Source organism: Alosa pseudoharengus, unplaced genomic scaffold, assembly GCF_046254945.1.
Source record: "Alosa pseudoharengus isolate Yale_2024_CS ecotype anadromous, Long Island Sound unplaced genomic scaffold, YU_APseudo_1.1 YU_APseudo_1.1_scf_9, whole genome shotgun sequence".
Taxonomy (NCBI): Eukaryota; Metazoa; Chordata; class Actinopteri; order Clupeiformes; family Clupeidae; genus Alosa; species Alosa pseudoharengus.
Window position 1 is genome coordinate 24,447,138 of NW_027468881.1, and position 20,708 is coordinate 24,467,845.

Below are 20,708 nucleotides of genomic sequence, written 5' to 3' on the forward strand. Positions count from 1 at the left end.
TATTCTGCTCTGTCATTTTATAGTGTGACTTATCTCCCTGGCATCAAATCTCTCTTTCCTATCCTATCCCAGCAGGTCCCATGGCTTCTGAGCAGCCCTCCAAAAAGCCTGCCTGCCACCCTCCAGCAACAGCATGAGTGGAACCCCATCCACATCCCCCCCCCCACACACACACCCTCCAGCAACAGTGTGAGTGGGGCCCATACCCCCCCACACACACCTGCACCCCCCCCCCCCCACACACACACACACCCTCCAGCAACAGTGTGAGTGGGCCCCCATGTATTCCTTACACAACGCTGTGAGCACACTGCACACGTCTCCACATTTCCTCAATGCCTGTGCCCATGCCCATGCACAGAGCAGAGCTGAGTAGAGCTGTTCCTGCATGATGTGTGAGTGTGTGTGTGTGTGTGTGTGTGTGTGGGGAGTGGGGGGGGGGTGTAAAAGCGATTTTAAGGGTGCCCCGTGGGGAGTGTGTTACGTGTCTCCACTGCTAAGGTTTGGCTTTGTGCATCTGTACTGAAGGCACAGACCCCCACTGCTGCTGTAACACGGTCTTTTCACGGCCCCTCACTGCTGCGTTTTACACCCTGTATTAGGAAAAGGGAACTGGGGACATGATGTTTTTATAACCTGATTCATTAGAGAGAGAGAGAGAGAGAGAGAGAGAGAGAGAGAGAGAGAGAGGTGGATGTGGATGGGGAAGAGAGGGAGAAAAGAGAGAGGGAAGAGTGATTGAGAAGGAATGGTAAATGGGGAAAAAGGACAGAGACAAAAAGAGAAGAGCTGCATGGTGACAGGTTGAGAGAGAGAGAAAAAAAGGAGAGTAAAGATGAAAGCAGGAGGGTTGATAAATGAGAAGGAGAGTGGTTAATAGAAAGAAATTAGAGAGAAAGAGAGAGAGAGAGAGAGAGAGAGAGAGGCTTAACACACCTTTATTGAACCAATATCAAGTGTTCAAACACTACCAAATAAAAAAATAGAGAAAGAGAGAGGGAGAGGAAAAAAAGAACGAAAGAAAAAAAGAGGGAAAGAGGAAGAGTGGCCATGTAAATGAGGGGAGGGAGAGGAGATGGAAGAGAGAAGCAAAAGAAGTGCAGAGTAGGGAGTGGTACATGAGGTGGTAGTACCAATATGAAGCAGGGTCTGTGTGTGTGGGAGGGAGGGAGGGAGCTCTAACCCCGTCCACGTAATCACAAAGAGGGAGAGAGAGAGGGGTGTGTGTGTGTATGTGAGAGAGAGAGGGGTGTGTGTGTGTGTGTGTGTATGTGAGAGAGAGAGAGGGGGGGGAGAAGTGTGTGTGTGAGAGAGAGAGAGGGGTGTGTGTGTGTGTGTGTGTGTGAGAGAGAGAGGGGTGTGTGTGTGTGTGTGTGTGTGTGTGAGAGAGAGAGGGGGGGGGGGGGGGAGAAGTGTGTGTGTGTGAGAGAGAGAGAGGAGGGGGAGAAAAGAGGGACATGTTGAGGCATGAATGAAAGAGAAGAAAGAAAGGACAGTGAGGAAGAGAAAGAGAGGTGTGGACCAGAAAGAGAGACAGGGAGAGAGAAAGAGTGAGAGAGGGTGGGTGAAACAGAGAGGGTGTGAGCAAGACTGAGAGAGAGAGGAGAGAGAGAGAGAGAGAGCTGTGACTGGAGGGGGGATGTGGGCTTGTGTTGCATCCTGAAGAGTTTAGCCGGCGCACAGACAGGTTCCCTGTGCCGCGCTCAGATCAGCATCCCTCCTCAGCTGGCCCTGCGCGCATGTGTGTGTGTGTGTGTGTGTGGAAATGCCTTTGTATTTTTCCGCCGCAGTGGGGGGGAGCACATTCAGCGTCGCGCAGGACGGGAGCACGATTCAGCGTCGCGCTTGAGGAGAGAGCAGCCAGGAAGATCCTCCAGTCAGCAGTCGCCAGCGGGGCGATTTCTATCATTTTCTCCTTCGCAGGATACTGATCTACCAGTCAGACTGAACCAAGATGCCACTTTACTCCTCACCCATGAGGAGCTTATTCTGAGCCACACACACGTTTCCCACCCAGATAATCAACGCTGTAGGAATGTTCTTTTCTTTTTTGGGAGGAAACAAAACAACAACACAAGGGGTGGATTTACTTCTCTCAGGAGACATATAGCAGAAAAAAGACAGAAGAGGATAGAAAAAGAAAAGATGGCACACTTCTCTTTTTCTCCTTTACTCTTCTAACTCTTACTCACTCTCTTTTTGGACTCTGTAAACAGTAGAAGAGTGTTTTTATAGCTCTTGCTGAAGCTAGATACCGCTGGTTCTTTTTGTCTTCAAAGGACTATATAACAGAGAGATAGAGAAAGAAAGAAAGAGAGAGAAAGCGAGAGAGAGAGGGAGAGAGAGAGAGAACCAAGGAACCTCTGACACTTACAATTAGGGTTTCTATTGATCTTCTCACTGTATCGTTATTCATCCAGGGCTGTTTGCATGCACTGCCCCTCCTCCCTTCATACCTCTCCTCTCTTTATCTCCCTCTTTCTCTGTTTTCTGGGCACGCCTCTGCTCTGAGGTGTTCTGCTAGTGCTTAGGTAACAGTCTTTCACAGTTATTGATTTTTATGCTGTTGGCACGCTGTCTGGAAGTGTAGAGGGGTGTAATCCATGTATGCTTGCATTGTATGTGTGAGAGTGGGAAGCGTGGAAACATTTATCCCATCTGTGTGTAGGTTCCCTCTCGCGCTCTGCCCTCTGTGTCACCTGCTGTGTCTGTCTGGCACGTTAGGGCAGCTTCGCGGCGTAACATGTGCTCTCTGCTCCTCTCCGGACAGTCAGGAGTATGTCTGCTGTCTTTGAAGAGAACCATATAGGGGCCATCCTCGAGTCTGGTTGCTGAATCAGTCCCTGATTTAAAAAAAAAAAAAGCAGTTCTAAAAGGCGTTGAATGAGGATTAAGCCAACACCTGTTTGCTGAGGTGTAGAGAAGTGCTGGGGTTACATGCTGCTTAGTCTAAATTGTTGGGACTGCCTGCTTTAACAAAGGGATTCGCAGAGAGGGAGAGAAAAGAAGGGAAGAAAGAAAGAAAGAAAGCAAGAACAGAAGAAAGACAGGAAGGAAGGCTTAAACATTGCGTACCAGAACAGAGCTAAATGTGATTTGTGGACAACAGTTCATGAAAAAGAAAGAAAAGAGAGAGTGAGGGGGAAAGAGAGAAAGGGAGAGAGGGTGTGGTGAAGGACTGCAGGGTTGACTGAGGAGTTTGTGTTGCCTTGCTGAGCGCATCTTACCGTAGTGAAAGGAAATCCACGACTGACAGCTGTGTACAAACATACTCATCTCAACACAACAAAAGCCATCTGCCTCAGAACTTAACGCGCAGTAAGATTACGAAGCACTGGTATGACTCAGAAGATAGCACCAGACATAAAGTCTTTGCCAAGACTAGACACATTTAAGCACAAAATGTTGTTACTTTTCTCATAATTAAATTTTGAGGATCACTGAGCAATCTGGAGGTGTTATTGATCTATTATTGAAAATGGCATTGATTTTTACACCTGACAGAGCCTGCAGTATCCCTGTCACTGTTTAAGGGGCATGAAATTTAATTAAGATTAATCCAAGGCTCTTTATGTTCCGCACAAATAGCTTCAAATAAATGATGCCCCAAACAGTAAGAGCTTTTTTGGCAGAATTAGTTTGTGATTGCAAGACATATTCATATCCAGACGTGTGCTTTCCAGTGTGTGTGTTGTCCCATGTCTTATTCCAGAGCTAGTGCTTCATGCCGGGCTGACTTTTAACCCATTGCCATGATTTACAGATCACTCAGTTTTGTTTGTGTGTGTGTGTTTATGTGACAGTTCATATTCAGTTGTAAACATATTTACATGCGTAGACAGAAACCCATTTGTCTTTGGCATCTTAACCAGCCGGACTGCTGACAGAAACATATAGGCTGTCACGAAACGCAACCAGGCTTATAGGATATAGGAGACGAGAGGAAAGGAAGGGAGAGGAGAGGAGAGGAGAGGAGAGGAGGGGAAAGGAGGGGAGAGAAAAGGAGTAGGGGAGGGGAAAGGGGAGGGGAGTGTCTCCCCTCTGGGCTGCCTGTTGTTCTTGCATCTCACATATGTGTGTGCAGGTGTGCATGGCATTGTGATTTCCTGCTCAGTGCCTCCTAAACAGACAGCCTTCTGGAGCACACAAGGAGGACTATCTCTACAGCTTTCACAGAAAGGATCTCTATGAAAGCTGAAAAGCACAATGGCCTCACTTGGAAATTCGAAGCGGCAAAACAAGCATGAGTACTTTTTCTAAGGGTGTACAAGAAGCGGAGCACAAAAAAAGCACATTTTCTCTTGAAATCAGACAGAAAATCTCCCCCTCCCTCCCCACCCCCCTGAAAACCTGAAAAGCAGCAAACGAGGAGTGATGTTTAGGAAGTCTGTGGGCAGAGAGAACCAGGAACCAACCAGACGAGGGAAGGGTTCCTTTGATATCCACAGCGCTCCAAGCATCGTGGGCCGCACGCACCTTTGAAGCTTCCCCGGTGAGTGTGGCCGCTTGGCTGGGTGGATTAAACGTGGCAGTTGGAGTGTGAGGAGAGGAGTGGAGGAGAGGAGAGGAGTGGCGTAGCGTGGGCGAGGAGAGAGCTCTTTAGTGATCAGCGGGGAACATCGCCCCTACTTAGCCTGAGAAACAGCGACACAGAAGCTGACAAGAGATGGGTGGAAAAGCACACTGATGTACAATACAGATTCAGAGAGACTTGTAGAGACTGTAAGTGCGGAGGTTGAGAAGAATCAAACAGGCTTCAGTAAAACAGACTCCGGTAAGAACAACAAGCTGGAGAGCAGATGATCACGAGAGACTGCTGGAAACAAAGTAAAGCACACTGAAATAAAAGCAAGTACAACACACACTGAATAAAAAAAACAAGCAGAGGAATCCTCCAAAGGCTCTCATGGTACTGACACTTGTCACGTAAAGCCTTGCACACAGCATCATCAGTGTTGGAGGTACCTGCTGTTACTATGGTGAAACTGGCACACGTGGATGATTGACAGATTTTTTTGGAACTTGTGTTGTTCAACATCAAATCCGTGGAAGGGTGTTGACTCATCATGGACCTCATTCTGAATACCTGATACTATTCCTTGACCTTAAACTGAGTACCAGTACCATTCTTTGTCCTGCTTTTCACTCCTTTGCAAGAGTAACAGCCATTTTGTAATTAGCACAAGCTGAAGCTATTTCAAGCACATCCCTCAAAGCACAACATCCAGTGTGTATTTACTTCGCCATGGAAACAGAAACAGATGGATACATGTTGACCATGCACCCTTAGTTTGTTTCCTCCAAACAGCCTCATGGACCAATGGAACATTTCTGAATAGAACTGCTATGGAAGATTCCGAGAAGGTGGACTGTGAACCCCTTGGTCCTCCATTGAAACAAGAGCCTCTGAACATTAAAGATGGCTAACCTATAGCCCTATTGAACAACTGAAAGTTGAATGTTTCACTGGATTTTTTTAACTGTTGACTGTTGACAACTGTTGAAAGTTTTTTGACTGTTAATTTTTTTTTATCTGCATTTTGAACTGGGCTGCTTTGAATGCCTCATCGCCCCCCTGTGTGTCCAGTTCTGTCTGAGTCAAGGGTGGACACAGAGACAGGAGCTTTGGCCGTCTGGATTCATTTGGACTGGAAGAGACTGAACTGTCGTCGCCATGGGGTGCAACATGTGCGTGATGCAGAAACCCGAAGAGCAATATCGGGTCATGTTCCAGGTAAGAGACTGCCCTCTCTTCTCCAATCTCTCTGTCTCTCTCTCTCCAAACACACACACACACACACACACACACACACACACATTCTCTCTTCACCTGTCTAGCTGTGAGTGCTCTTGCTTTTCTCTCCGCTGTCACGCCTGTGTCTATTCCCTTCCTCCCTGTCTTCCTCTGCCTGACACAACAGGTCCTGACGGGGCAGCGGAAGAGTATTACTGCCAAGGAGTAGTGTATTATCGAGGTCGTTACTGTCTCTGACTGTTGACTTGTTGTCGTTCCTCGAGTCGAGCTAGTGTCAGGCGAATAGGCAGCTCAGTTCTGCCTCGCCACTCAATTACAGTAAGAGGCCCTCCTCTCCAGCAGCTCTGGGGTATCAAGCTGTGAGCCTGTTTAAAGCCACCCACTATCCACCACCCACCGCCTACCACACACACACATACACACAATGCCAGACTGTCAGTGGCAATCATCCGCACTTACAGAAAAATGTTGCCACTTACAGAAAAAATTATATATTATTGCCACAACAGACTTTAGATATTGGACTTAATAGTATTATTGCCACAATCAGCGAGTTTTTTTTTAGATAATCTCTTTGGATATCAGTTTGATCAATGATTCATTTTGCTGCTATTACCTTCTTTGGTGGCTGCCTGTACATAATGCATGCTTGAGTCTGAGCTCCTTCTCAACATTCAAGAATGAACAACAGTTCAATTTGAATACTAGTCTACTAGAATACCTTGTACAGGTAGTCACATCCCTCACACATTAAACACATATGGTGGTGTCTCATAAGGATCCTGTTCATGTTTCACATCACTTGTAATGACATTTTGAGTCTCTTAAGAGGTGCAAACACAGTCCATGGCTATATCCACACTGTTCCGTTTTTGTTTAATCCAAAATAACTTTTGTGTCGTTTCTCTGCCTCTTGTCCTCATTACTCCGGCAATTTCGAGCTCTAGAAGCATAAAGATTTGAAAACGCTTGGGCCCGTTTGGGGTTCCATTTGATAACACAAGCTTTGCATTTTTGTGTGGACGAGGGAATCTGAAAATATCTAAAAACGATGAAGTAGAAGTCCATGTTCCCTTCCTGATTGGACTTTATCAGACTATTTTCTTCCCTGATTTGTTGCGCTTGTATCACGTAATGGCCATGTGCCCCTTTCCAGAAGAAAACAATAAGAAATCACCGGTCACTCTTTACAACACTTGGACTTCCACTACTAGCTTGCTAGCGGTAAATACAACATGGAGAATGAAATACAAGCTTTGCTGTTGTGGTCAAAAATCCCAGGCACACTCAGGTGTGATAAAACACTGCAGGTTTATTCACAACGCCGGGGGCAAGTTACCAGCAACAGCACGTTCCAGTAACAAACCCAAAGTTCTCTAGGGCAAGGCCCCATCTAATACATGCTAATTACATCTTAGCAATACAAATCACATGGGTCCTTCTTGAAAAATAAAATGGTCTTTTTCAAAACTCCTCATACATGCAAAAATACAATTCATGGATACTTCTTGGACATAGTAATGTGATCCTCACAACAAGTCATGTGGCTAGTCCAAGGAAGTAAGACAATAGGTCAATACGATACATATACACCCTTCAGCATTTCCTTGTCAAGGTATGCTCCCTCACTCCTAATGTCCCTAAACTGACAAAAGGGGTTGCATGACCTTTATTAGAAAGTCGTGACATGGAAATAGGCCTGCACGATAAATCGTTATAAAACGCTTTTTATGCAGACTACAACTGTCGCGGTGTAGCCTAGACAATTTGGTTCAAAATTGTATAGCCTACTTATCACAACGTTGTCAGTCGCGTTGTCAATCGCAAACGCTAATTTATTCAAACGTCTCTCTAACCAACTATATGACTTAATTGGCAAAGGACGTAGAGAAAGCACCAGTTTGATAAATGAACCAGTAGTGGCCTAGAGTAGATTACTGCAAAAAACATTGGGTACTAGTGACGAGAATCAGCCAACCTCTCAAACCGAACTAAATGGCCAGGTGAATGTTAATTCTCTAAAAGGCAAGCAGTTCAAGAGTGTGCTAAGAAATCATTCTGTTTTTGATACTGTACTTAAATTGACAATTGACAAGCTCCATTTCTCTAGACTGAAGCTTTAGCTGCAGTATGTTGATTAACATGTTTTAGTTATGTAAAGACATGTTCAAGGAGTTCAGATAGAGCCTGGATCAGGACCATATTTAGTTCAATGTGTTATATGTAGTATTTTTGGTAGCCTACTGTGGTCAGCATTTTATTTATTCATTGAAGCCTCTATGTTTAGAGGCTTGTGGTGATAATGCACCACAATGTTTTGTCATGGTTCATGTGTGCAATAAATATTACACTTTGAGGGGGGGGGGGGGAATCGTGGCAGAGAATCGTGATATCAATTCTAGGCTAAAAAATCGTGATTCATATTTTTCCCCCGAATTGTGCAGGCCTACATGGAAAGAGCAAATGACAGACAAAGCATAGTTGATGCATAGAATCGAATATACAGAAAAGCATACACATAATATATGAAAATGTAATGTTAATCATCTCTGTGTAATACATGTAGATTAGTATTCACTTCTAATGCATATTAGTAATCACTTCTATTGCATACGATTTTGTTAGTGATTGAAAATGTCTACCACACAGTCTTTGGTAGAATCTGCAGTTACATTCTGCATTTTGAAATTGTGTAAATTGCTTTTAGATCTCATTAACAAGTGACCCTTTGTCCTCCTAATGAATAAGTTTTATTTCAGTGTAAGTTTATTTTCCTTTTTCAAATGTATGTTAAGTTCTAATTGAATTAGTATATATTATTTGATTGTTATATTATTATGTCTTATTTGCATTTTCATTTATGTTGATATTGTACAGCACTTTGTAACTTTGTTTTGAAAAGTGCTATATAAATAAAGATTGTTATTATTATTATTATTATTATTATTATTATGCAGGGTTTAGTTTTAATGGTGTGTATAAACTATTAACTTGTAATAACATGCTTATAATGCAAGGAAATTACCTATCACCTGATTTTTTAAAATCTTCATTCTTCAGTAAAGTTATTGAGCCTTGGATTTGCATCCTTGATCGATTCCTCGGCCAGACAAAGAGTGACTGTACAAGTATTAATCATAGTCATTGAACTAATTACCAAACCCATTGAACCCCTCTGCGTTCTTCAGCCGTTAGCGTGTAGAATCATGAGAGTGTGACCAATGTAATTACCAAGATAATGGTGATGGACTACTGAAAAAGGCTGTCTGGTACCAAATTTGTTACAAATGTTTCACTCGAAGCATGGGAAGAGCAAGTGAGCAGAAGGCAATGGATGTAGGCACATGCATTATTGATTGGGCAAGAATGCTGGCAATCAGTCATTCTCATGTGTTTGTGCACATGTGTACCTTTTCAGGAGAAGTAATTTGTCACATCAGACCTAATTGGCTTGTTGATAAGTGCTTTCTGGTGGCTTTGCATTTTAATAGTCTGACTTCAGTCTCAACACGAAGCAAGATGTCCCTTAAGAGATGTTGAGACAACAGAGTAGAGGATGCTGACTTGTGTGTGTATGTGTTTCCTTTCAGATAGATGCTGTGATAAAATAGTAAAACACTGTATGCTGTAGTGCTCGGGCATGCGTTTCCTTTTGGGTTGCTTTGAGTTTTGGAGGACATAGAATAATCTGAAGTGGGAAGGGGGATGGTGTGTAGGAAAGAGTGATTGATTAAGAAAGAGGAAGGAAAACTGAAACGTCAGCAGTTTTGTGTGTGTGTGTGTGTGTGTGTGTGTCAGAGTGGGTGAATGTGTGTGTTTGTGTGTGTGTGTGTGTGTGTGTGTGTGTGTGTGTATGTGCCGGTCACATATTTGCCTGCTAATACTCAGCAGCCCTATAATGTAGCCATTTACATGCATGATGAGCTCTTCTGCATCCCCAGACCGACATGACTGCATGCGTAGATGTAGCCTAGGTTTCTAACGGTGAGAGTTTGCATGCATGACAATAACCACTTCTGGTCCAGCCGGACTATGTGCGTATGTAAATGTGTGGGTCTGAGCATAACTCAAAGTCAGGGGAGCAAACAGAAGAGGTGTGTAAAAAATATAGAGGGTGTGGAATGCAGAGACTAAAGATATACAGTATGAAGATATGAAGGGATGAAGGGAGAAACAAAAGAGATGGAGGAGAAGAGGGGAATCAAGGGAGTCCAAAGAGAAAGAGAGCAAGATGAGGAACTCAGGGGGAGTGACAGAGGATGAGATATTGAAAGAATGAGAGAGAGAGGGGAAGAGATAGAAAAAAGGAAATGGGAACAGTAGAGAGGAAGTAAGAAAATAAAACAGGGAGAGAGAGAGGGACAGCAGGAGAGGAGCGTGAAAAAAAGAAAGAGAGGAAGAGAGAGGGAGGTGTAAAAGGTGGGGCTAGCGGAGAGACGTGGCGCGGAGAGGGTGGGAGACAGCAGTTTTTCTGCGGGTTGGCCTCCGATGACAGCCATAATTGATTTCTGCGCTTCACAGAGCAGGGATGAATAGGGAGGGGGCTTGAATGACTTGTATGAGCTTGGAGCAGGCTGTCTAGGGCCGTGCCCGACTGTAAATTTGCTTGAGCCCAGCCTCAGTGGAGCAGGGACAGGAGGGGATGTGTGGGGATTCTGTCTCTGGAACACTGACCAGGAGAGCTGGTGCTGATGCTGCCTGTCTCAGCTCTCTGGCTCCCCGACACGACACCCAGTTAAAAAGAACAAACGAAACCAATGAAACGGTTTACCCTGGTGCTGCTGGATACAATTGTGACTGCAGGTGGACTTTATCACAGTCTGAGCAAGACGCTTGGGAACCCTGGGTTGCTTTATTGCCTAGAGATGCTCTAGTTTCACTGATGCTTTTTTTTTAACAGCAGCAGGGAAATCTATGTCTGATTTTAAAAATACCTTAACTTCCCTGCTTGTTGTCATGTGGAAGCTCACAACTTATTAACAAAGTATTAAAAAGGATAACAGACCCCTGTTATCTGTTATCCTTGGTTGTTATTTTCTCCCTGCTCCCTTGGGAAGTACCATGCTCCCTTTGGGAAGTGTTCACCATAAACTGAGATTTTTCTTGAACATAAAAAGTAAGACAGTTAGAGTTTGTAAAATGCCACCATAAACGGAGAGAAAAACCTTCAGAGTCGCTGAAAGAAAATGAGTTCAAACATCAGACAGAACATAACAGGGATGTGTCACAACATAAAACTGTGTCAGTGCAGTTTCCCTCAAAAACTGTTTGTGACAGAAAGATAGAATGAGAGAGACAGTGAGAAAGAGAGAGAGAGAGAGCAAGATAATAAAACAGAGAGAGAGAGAGGGAGAAAGAGAGAGTGAGAGAATAAAACAAGAGAGATGGAAAAAGAGAAATAAGGAGAGAGGGAGGAATAGAAAACAGTAGCGGGAGAGCGAGATGAATGAAATGAAACAGACAAGAAGTGAGGAGGAGTAGACAGAGAGGAAGTGAGTAACTCTGAGGGACTCGGAGGGGGCTCTGCTGTATCGCTCTGATTGTGTCTGCTGTAGCCCCTCATTAGGCTCGCCACACTTCCCCAATTCCAGCATTCGCCATTTCCAAATCATATGCATCAAAACAAGCCTTTTGAATTACAGCCTTTACGCGCATTGTCAAAATGATGCGCAAGTCATTTGGTTGGTCTAGCAAGCAGTTTTATTCATCCCGGTGTTATTTAGGAAACACTAAGCATTTAGTCTTCCAGAAACTCCATTTTCTCTTGGGCTGTGGGTAAACTTTTGTCATGCGCAAACAATTATACATCCCATCTTTGTTTTTAAGCTGTCTCATAGATCAGTAAGTGACACAAACTCTGCTTGTACTCTGCTTGAGACTTCAAGGTTTGTGAGGTTTGAGCAAGGCATTTAACCCCGAGTTTCTCTGAGGAGACTGGCCGATATAATTGACCTATGTAAGTCGCTTCGGATAAAAGCGTCTGCTAAAATGAATAAAAATAAACCGTTAAAAGCTCACCATGCACCTACCGCTGGTGAACTGTCCAATGCTCATTACATACACAGCATTAGAGCTGTATTCTTACTCGTACATTTACAGTGACAAATAAAAAAGGATGCACAGTGTTACAGTTATCTGTTGTAAATGTAGCCATCCCAAAATTATCTTATTGCTATGTTTTGGGGATTCCATTTTTCTCTTCCTCTGCACCTAAAATTCTCCTCCAGCATAATACACATCTCAGGGGATACAATCGCCATGGAAACAGTAGTCTTTAGGACAGGGTAATGTGCAGCCTCGCTCTCTCTTTGACAAGCAGACATGAGCAGACATGAAGTACACACACACACACACACACACACACACACACAGGCACACTGAAATTCACACCCATGTTGCACACACATGTACAGATGTTCTCACATGTAGCAGACATCTATCTGTCGACATGCTGTCCAACCACTTCTGGGTCCAGAAATGAACCGGGTACCACAAGCCCTTATGCTCTCTATCTCTCGCTGTCTCTTTCTCTCTCTGTGTCTGTCTCTCTCTCTCTCTCCAGCTCACACCACAGGTTTTCTTTGCCACTCTGAGGATTCCCCTGACACCCTCTCTCACACCCCTCCCCTCTCCATTAATAATATCATGCCTACTCACTCAGTGCTCCATCAAATCAACACTCTACACTCCAGTCCAAAGACACACACACACACACGCTTGCACAAATACACACACATACATAGACACACATACCCTCCTTCGCACCCAACCCCTTCACCCCTCCCAACTGTGCATTACTGTGGATGGGCTTGATATCCCACAGAGATTAGCTCTTAATGGGGCCACAAGGCTTCCCCGGGGACACTGCAGCAGAGAGACAGAGAGAGCGAGAGCGTGCTGGTCGCTAATTTAGGAATTTATCTTGGGAAAGGTGCAAGAGTTTACTCTGTGATGGTTCGATTTGTCTAGCTCTATGTGTTTATAAACGGCTCTCTCCAGAGACCATGGATGTGTGTGTTTGCTGTACATGTTTGTGTGTGTGTGTTTGTGTGACACGTGTGTGTGTGTGCCACTGAAAGAGGCCGGGGGTGTATGTTTTTGAGTTTGTGAGCATGTCCGAGTTTATTGCTTGCGGTAGGCATGTTGCTTTGTGATGATTTGACAGGGTCAGACATCAGAGTGAGGGATTGAGAAAAGGGGGGGGGGGGCGCTTCTAGAGAAACACTGGTGGCAGTTTGAAGCAATAGTGTACCTGCCTACCTCCAACCATCTAGGCAAGTGTCAACACTTGAATGGACTCTGGAATGGTCTTCTTTTGTTTTGCCACTTTATTCTCCCAGTTCTGTTGAAGTTAACTTTTACACAAAGCAATACTAATTTCTCTTACATCAGAAACATATTCACTTCACTCGCCTCTGCTGTGCTGTCTGATGACATTATCGTATCCTAACCGTTTACCTTTTGGACATAATATGAATCAGAATAATGTTACAAATATTTATAAAATAAAATTATGATGAAATTGCAATATATTTCCCTTAAAGGACTTAAACCTAGGCCTGTTCCATAAAATTTGAAATTCTGAAATAATACTCGTACTCCACAACACAAGAGTCTGTGGAAGACAGAGACAGAAGAATGAGCTAAAAGGTGAAATCAGTCGTGTGTGTGTGTGTGTAATTATATGCATATTTGTGCGCTGGTGTGACATTTTCTGTGTGGGTGTGTGAGAGGAGGAGGGTGTGGAGGGGAGGGTGGTATATGTATCAGAGAGACAGAAAGAGAGAAATAATAATTGTGTGAGTGTGTGTGTGTGTGTGTGTGTGTGTGTGTGTGTGTGTGTGTGTGTCTTCCTGTCTGTCTATGGCTGGAGAGAGAAAGCAAAAAGCGTAGGGGGAGGGAGACAGACAACTATCACTGATGGATCTCTAGATAGAGCTCCCAGACATAAAACAAATATGGAAATGCCGGTTAAATGAATAATGTCAGATCTGAGAAATTATGTAACGTTAAAAGCTCGTCTCATTCATCCTCGTCTGCTTCCCTGTACATACGTTACGATAAAGCAACAGAGGGCTTCTGCTTTGTTGTTGATGAGATTGTAAAACCGTCCCACTGCTGTACTCTCAGCCATGTGGATATTTCCCTGGAATATCAAACAGCCGGCGGCAGGGAATCGGGATAAGTCAACGGTCTGAGCTGATTGATTTTTTAAGAGCCAACGATTACACCCTTCAGAACATGGGAGATAGGAGATGGGAATGATTCATGACGCACAGGTCACCGACAAGTTAATACCAGACTCTACATACAATATCTTATAATAGGCCTACAACAACGCCTGACAAGGATGTATTCCTTTGGACAACATATACAGCCTAGAAAGGCTAAACGTAGGCTACCTTTAGTTTGTTAAATGTAAAGCCTAGCTTAATATTACCTTTCTTGCCCATCTGAAATAACTCCTAGCTTTGCTCCTTCCCTCCTTTCTGTTTTTGTTGTTTTCAAAAACCTGTTATATCCCCGAAACTTTCCCCCCACGGACCACAGACCATCCAACGCATTCAAAAGTAACGCATTCTATTAGCTATTCCAGGCGTCATGTTTAATAAGCTGCCCTTTTTTTGATGAACACATACAGAGTTTATAAATGATATCCTTTAATTTCATGTTTCCATATCATTATGACCTGATTCGAAATTGTGTATTTATTCATGAATTAATCACAAAAGATTTAAAATGTTAATTTTACACCTGTCCGCCATAGCCCTTTTCATCTCGCGTACCCCCTAGAAGCAGCTCGCGTACCACCGGGGGTACGCGTCCCACAGTTTGGGAATCCCTGATGTATGGTATTATTTCATGATTGCTAGACGTTTGATTCTTTTTAATGTTGTCATCAGTTAACAATTCAGTTGTGGACGTTCGTAAATTGCGTTTATGGGCGGAGAAAGGCAGAGAAAGGCGCAGTTTACACTAAGGATTGAACGATTGATAAATACAGCGGAAACTTGGGTCTGACATCGTTCATTCCGAATTCTGCGGTGTGTCCATGACGCTGATAACGCTACGTTCGCAAATGTACGTACATCTGGCCCTGAGAGCATTGCTCGGTTGAGTAATGCACAAAGCAGATACCCTCACCTACCTTCATGCTCTTTGTTAATGTAGCCTACAGTATATTCCCCATTCCCTGTTGAAAAGAAGGACAGAGAATTGCCTCCCAGGTGTATGCTTTTACATAAAAAGTGACAGTTTTGGGAGCCAGGAGGAGTGACCAAATAGCAAAGCGTAATGTGACGTATATAACTTACACAATGGAAGTACAAATGTCCCTCTCATGATTTTCAAAGCAACAATGGCGGGAGAATCGAATACACTTTTGTTGGCTGCTCTGCACATTTGTGTTACCCTAAAAAAAACACAAGCGAAGTTGCTATGCATCATATGGGACTATATGTTGATGCTTACAACATCTTCGGCTGGATCAGCTGTTTCTTCTGTTTTTACTGTAAATCTCCCAGTGGTGGTTCCACACATGTAGCATCATCAAAGTGCCCCATCCAGGTTCCCCTGTTCATCTTGAACCATTTATACTGGTAGGGTTCCGCCTCTGCGACTACCCTTGATGGCGGAGCAATTGGGGGGCAATTCTGACTAGGCATTCTGTCTCATTCCGAGTAAATCGGACAGGTAAGATGTAACAAAGACAAAGAAATAATAACGGAAACAAACGCCAGTGTAAAAAGGACTGATGAATACAATGTTACAGTTTTTTTTCAGTGGCTTTGGTGCACTTCTCAAATCATCATTAGTGCTCTCGCACAAACAGCAAGTCCACTTCTCAAAACAATTTGTGCAAATGTTAATGATGATTGGTGAAATGCCCAAAAGCAATGAGCATATCTGAAATGTAATGATCTATGTAACTCAAACCTTGGAATACTCTCCACAAGGATAAAATGTAATAGGATGTTTACTTTGTCATTAGCGACAGTGGATGTTGTTTTTGTTGGTTTTGATTAGATGTAGTGTGTATTTAGCTTATTCTTTATGCTGGCATAACTGGATCAACAGAATGGGATGGTGATTTCAGGTTAAGTGGGCAGGTAGGTTGGCTGGCGATCCGTTGAGTCAACATGGTTTAAGTGGAGTTGACAGGATCAACAGAGATGGTTGGAGTAGAATGCTAATAAGAGTATCACCCACACATGCAACAACAACATACACACACACACACACACACACACCCAGGCACACAGGCACCGATCCATATCCAGATAGTAAGGGAGAGAGTGAGAAACATGCCTAACCATACTCACACAGACACACACACACACACACACACACACACACACACACACACACACAAACACACACACGCACACACACACACACACACACATACACACACACAGACACACACACACACACACACACACACACACACAGTCCCCAGGTAAAAGGGGTGAGTATGGGGTTTCGACCAGGGTTGATGAGCTTAAATCAGATTCATTACCATGCATCTCACGCTCTCCCCCTGTAATGTGTAGCCCCACTCTGTGCAGTGGGGGTTGGTTGATCTTTGACCACAATTATATAGAGGGGACACTCATATGGAGCAAATGAAGAGATAGTAAGGAAATGATCAGGCATTTCAATTGCCTGAAAAATTGGTCTTCAATGTGCTCATACAGTACATGAGCAGTTCAGAAAAGTGCAACTAAGCATCAGGTGATAAAGTCAAGTCAAGTCAGTTTTATTTAGTATTTAACATGTACAAAGTGCAACCCAAAGCGCTCCACATACAAGACATTGACAAAAAACAAAAGACAATAAGACAAAAAATGCCAGACGGAGCGGCGTAGTCGCCAGCGTTGACACCACATGACAAAAACATTTAAGAAATAACAAACACAAAAGATGCCTGACGGAGTGGCGTAGTTGCCAGCGTGACACTAAGACATACAAGACAGACAACACAGCAAATTGAAAATAAATAAATAAAATAATAATAATCATGTTAAAATTAGTCCAATTTCCAACCGACTGAAAAAGTCCAAGGGCAATGATGACCCGCATAAAGCAATCACATATTACACTCTTGCTTATTTGTCTGTTTCTGTTCACTTTCATGTCTGCTGCATGGTGTCCTATGCAGAGAGAGCGGAGAGGGAGAGTCAAACAGGACACGTGAGTGAGACAGAGAAGGACTGATAGAAAAATGAGAGACAGACAGACAGACAGACAGAAAAGGAGATGTGAGAAATAGATAGAGCGAGATACTAATAGAAGGAATGAGAGAGACAGTTTTAGAGAGAAACATACAAGGAGATATACAGAGAGGGTGAGAGAGAGAGTGAGAGAGAAAGACAGAGAGAGTGAAAGAGATAAAGAGAGTGAGAGAGATATATAGAGAAAGAGAGGGAAACAGAGAGACAGAGAGAGATTTAGGGAAAGAGAGAAGAGAGAGACAGAGAGATTTAGGGAAAGATAGAGAAAGAGTGAGTGAGGGAGAGCCAGAGACACACACAGAGAGCACTGAGGGGAGGCTGAGAGAGCTTTTTTTTAATGCAAGTCACACACGCGGTGCCTTGACTCTGTCGGCTCTTAAATATATAGCACTGCTGCTGCAGGCGTGCTGTGGCGTGGAGCTCTGCTCTGCTGCTGTGCTGAGCTGCCTGGAGAGGATGGGTTGCTACGCGGACCCCAGTAATGGGCCATGGAGCTGGCAGTGCAGAGCGCAGCATGGCGGGGCGGGGCGGTGTGGTAGCGGTGTGGTGTGGTGTGGAGGAGAGTGGGGCGAGTGCTTGCCACTTGTGGGGGAGGCTGTTGTCACGCTATCTTTAAGAGGCAGATTACAGACCGAGGAGACCTGCAGGCTTGATTATACACATCCTGCTGTTGTTCCACCGTAGACTTCACCCCCCTGCGTCCCTTCTCTCTCTCTCTCTCTCTCTAAATTCAATTCATTATTGACATTACTCAGTGAAGCAGTGTTGCCAAAACAAACATATTTTAACACAATATTACAGAAACAATATCAGTTTGGAAAAAAGGGAAGATGAACTACAACTTACAATCAATTAAATAATATACAACAAGAATAACTATATCTACATGATATAAGTACAGTATATAATCAATTTATAACAGGTTAACAGGTACTGGTACAGGTTTCTCTCTCTCTCTTTCTCCCTTGCCCTCCACCTCATTTCATTTTTCTTCTCTTCCTCTCTGTGACAAGTTTCCTGGACACTGCCCTCTCATTTTCCTCCTTTTTCAAACACTTTCCAGTGGTTTTCTGTCTTGATCTCTGATCTCTCTCTCTCTCTCCTCCTCATTATCAGTCTCCCCATTTCTCCCATCTCTCCTCTTCTCCTCCTATCCCTCTCCTCTCTCACTAATATCCTTGTACTTGACTGCCTTCCAATTCTCTCTTTGTCATTAAGACACCTCCTTTCTCCCTCTCAGCCTATCCCTCTCACTGTCTATTTCTCCATCTTTCTCCTGCTCAGTCTCTCTCTCTCTCTCTTTCTCTCACTCTCTCTTTTTCTCATTTTCTCCCTCATTTTCTCTTCCTCACTACATCTCCTTCTTATTCCCTCTCTTTCTCTGAGGGGCTCATGCTCACTGTCTGTCTCTCCATCTTTCTCCTCATTTGCACTCTCTCTCTATCCTTCTCCTCTTCTCTCCATCCCACTATCTCTTCCTCTCCTTTCCTCATCTGCTATGTATTTTTTGTATTTTCTTGTCCTTGCCTCTCGCTACTATCCTCTCTTTTCCTTCTCCTACTACTCCCCATCAGCCATCGCCTCTCTCTCTCTCTCTCTCTTTCTCTCTCTCTCTCTATCTATCTGTATCTCCCCCTCTCTGTCTCTCTCTCTCCTCCTCCTCTTGCTTTCTCTGTCTCACCCTCTTTGAACTCTCTGCGCTGCTTTCATCTCTCCCCCTGCAAGCCCCCCCCCCCATTCCCCACCCACCCATGTGCCACCGCCCCATCTCCCACCCCCTACTGGGACATTCCGAATATTCTCCTCACAACAGGCATATTCCAGCGAGGCCGAATCAATTTACCTCCCTTTTCATCCACATCTCTCTCTCTCTCTCTCTCTCTCTCTCTCTCTCTCTCTCTCTCTCTCACACACACACACACACACACACACACACACACACACACACACACACACACACATGCACACACTCATGCATATACATGACACAGACACACGCATAAATAATACACACCGACACCTCTTCACTCTACCATTTTCAAACTCTTCACACACACACATGCCTTCCATGTATGCACAGACGCCTTGACACATATACTCCCAAACACACACACACAGATACAGACACAGACATACACACACACACACACACACACACACACACACACACACACACACACACACACACACACACACACACACACACACACACAGACACACACAGATACAGACACAGACAGACACTACCACATACACTTAGACATCCCTTAGCCCCTAAATGAGTGTAATCTCTCCTGCTGTGGGTGATTATATCCTGCTCAGACGGGAGACAGGGTCAGAGGTCACTGCTGCATAACCTTGCCGATGGTGGAATGAGGCCCTCGTGGTGTTCTCAATTCCACGGCACACCCCCTAAATGAATAAGTGTCATTGTGGGCAATAGCCTGTTGACCTGGGATGGAAATGTCACTCTATTGAATTCATTACCATTCACAGATAATTAGAACTTGTCCCTCTGTCTCCTCCCTCTCCCTCTCTCTGCAATCGCTCTCAACTCCACTTTCTTCTTCTCTTTCTCTCTCTCTCTCCCTCTCCCTCTCTCCTACCTGCTCTCCACCTCTAATCTCTCATTCATGTCTCTCCTCCTTGTGGTGTTTGTTTGCATAGCCCTGCTGTGTGCATGGTGCTAAATGACTTAATGGCTTAAAAAACAGGCAATGCCCCAGATACCCTCTTTTGTCCTCCTTTCCCCATCGCTCTGTTACCGTGGTGACAGCAGAGCGAGACAGGTAAATGGGGGTTTGCGTGTGTGTGTTTACAGTCAAGCTCCTCTCAATCTCCTAAACCATCAGGGGAGAGTGAGGTGCAGGAGGAGAGAGAGATGAAAAAATTGAGCAAGAGAGAGATAGAAAAAATGGAGAGATAAAGAAAATCAGAGACGGAGAAAGAGATAGAGAAAAGAAAGGTGGTTTGGAGTGGTAAGGAAAGGCAAGGGTAACAGAGTGCTCTCCTGGAGTGTCCAGGGGCTGTTATTTTATGTGTTTAATCTCGTGGTCTACCCTGGGGTTTTCTTGCCCTACATGATTTAGTTGTTATTTCAGTGTGGGCAGAGGACAGAGATTAGATTGGTCAGATGCCCCCTGACCACCGATGTTCACAGTAAATTAAGCACTTGTCATTCAGGCCGAACAACACACAAGGGCACAGACGCAGATGACAAGGTCCTCTTTGGGAGAGGCATGGTGCTTGAGTGTACAGAAAAATGTCTACGTGGATGCTACTAAATTATTTTTTCTTTGTAAGACTAAAAGGTGGTTCCAGCATACAGAGGCAGCTGTATTCAATATTACTGAATTCAGTTCATTATTTTTCCCCTGGTAAGCACTGAGAACAGGTGTTATGAATGACAAAAACACTGCATTTCATCAGTAGTATTCTTACAAGATAGCCAGACATAATTCTTTCCTCCTTTGTGATTTTCTTACAGAACATCTCTAAGACATTCCTAAATACATTTTAATGCAGTTATAAAATTATTTTTGTTGCTGTTCAGTTTAATGTAATTCACAGAATGATCAAAAACACATGTTTTTTACTGTTACTAATGTAAAAGTAAAGCGACTGGTTTTTAGCAGATATTTTTTTTATCCAAAATGACACAGGCTTGCAATGGTAAGTTCGGTAATCAAACCTGGCCGACCTATTTTCAGGCGATAACA

The 20,708-nt window shown here is 44.0% G+C and overlaps 1 protein-coding gene across 1 annotated transcript in view; it reads left to right on the top strand.

Moving 5' to 3' along the window:
* The first annotated feature begins 5,674 nt into the window (after positions 1-5,674).
* Positions 5,675-20,708, top strand: part of LOC143114586 (PDZ domain-containing protein 4) — a 30,983-nt gene continuing 15,949 nt past the window's right edge. The window contains 1 exon segment of the mRNA XM_076276261.1: positions 5,675-5,734. Coding sequence (XP_076132376.1) covers positions 5,675-5,734 — 60 coding nt within the window.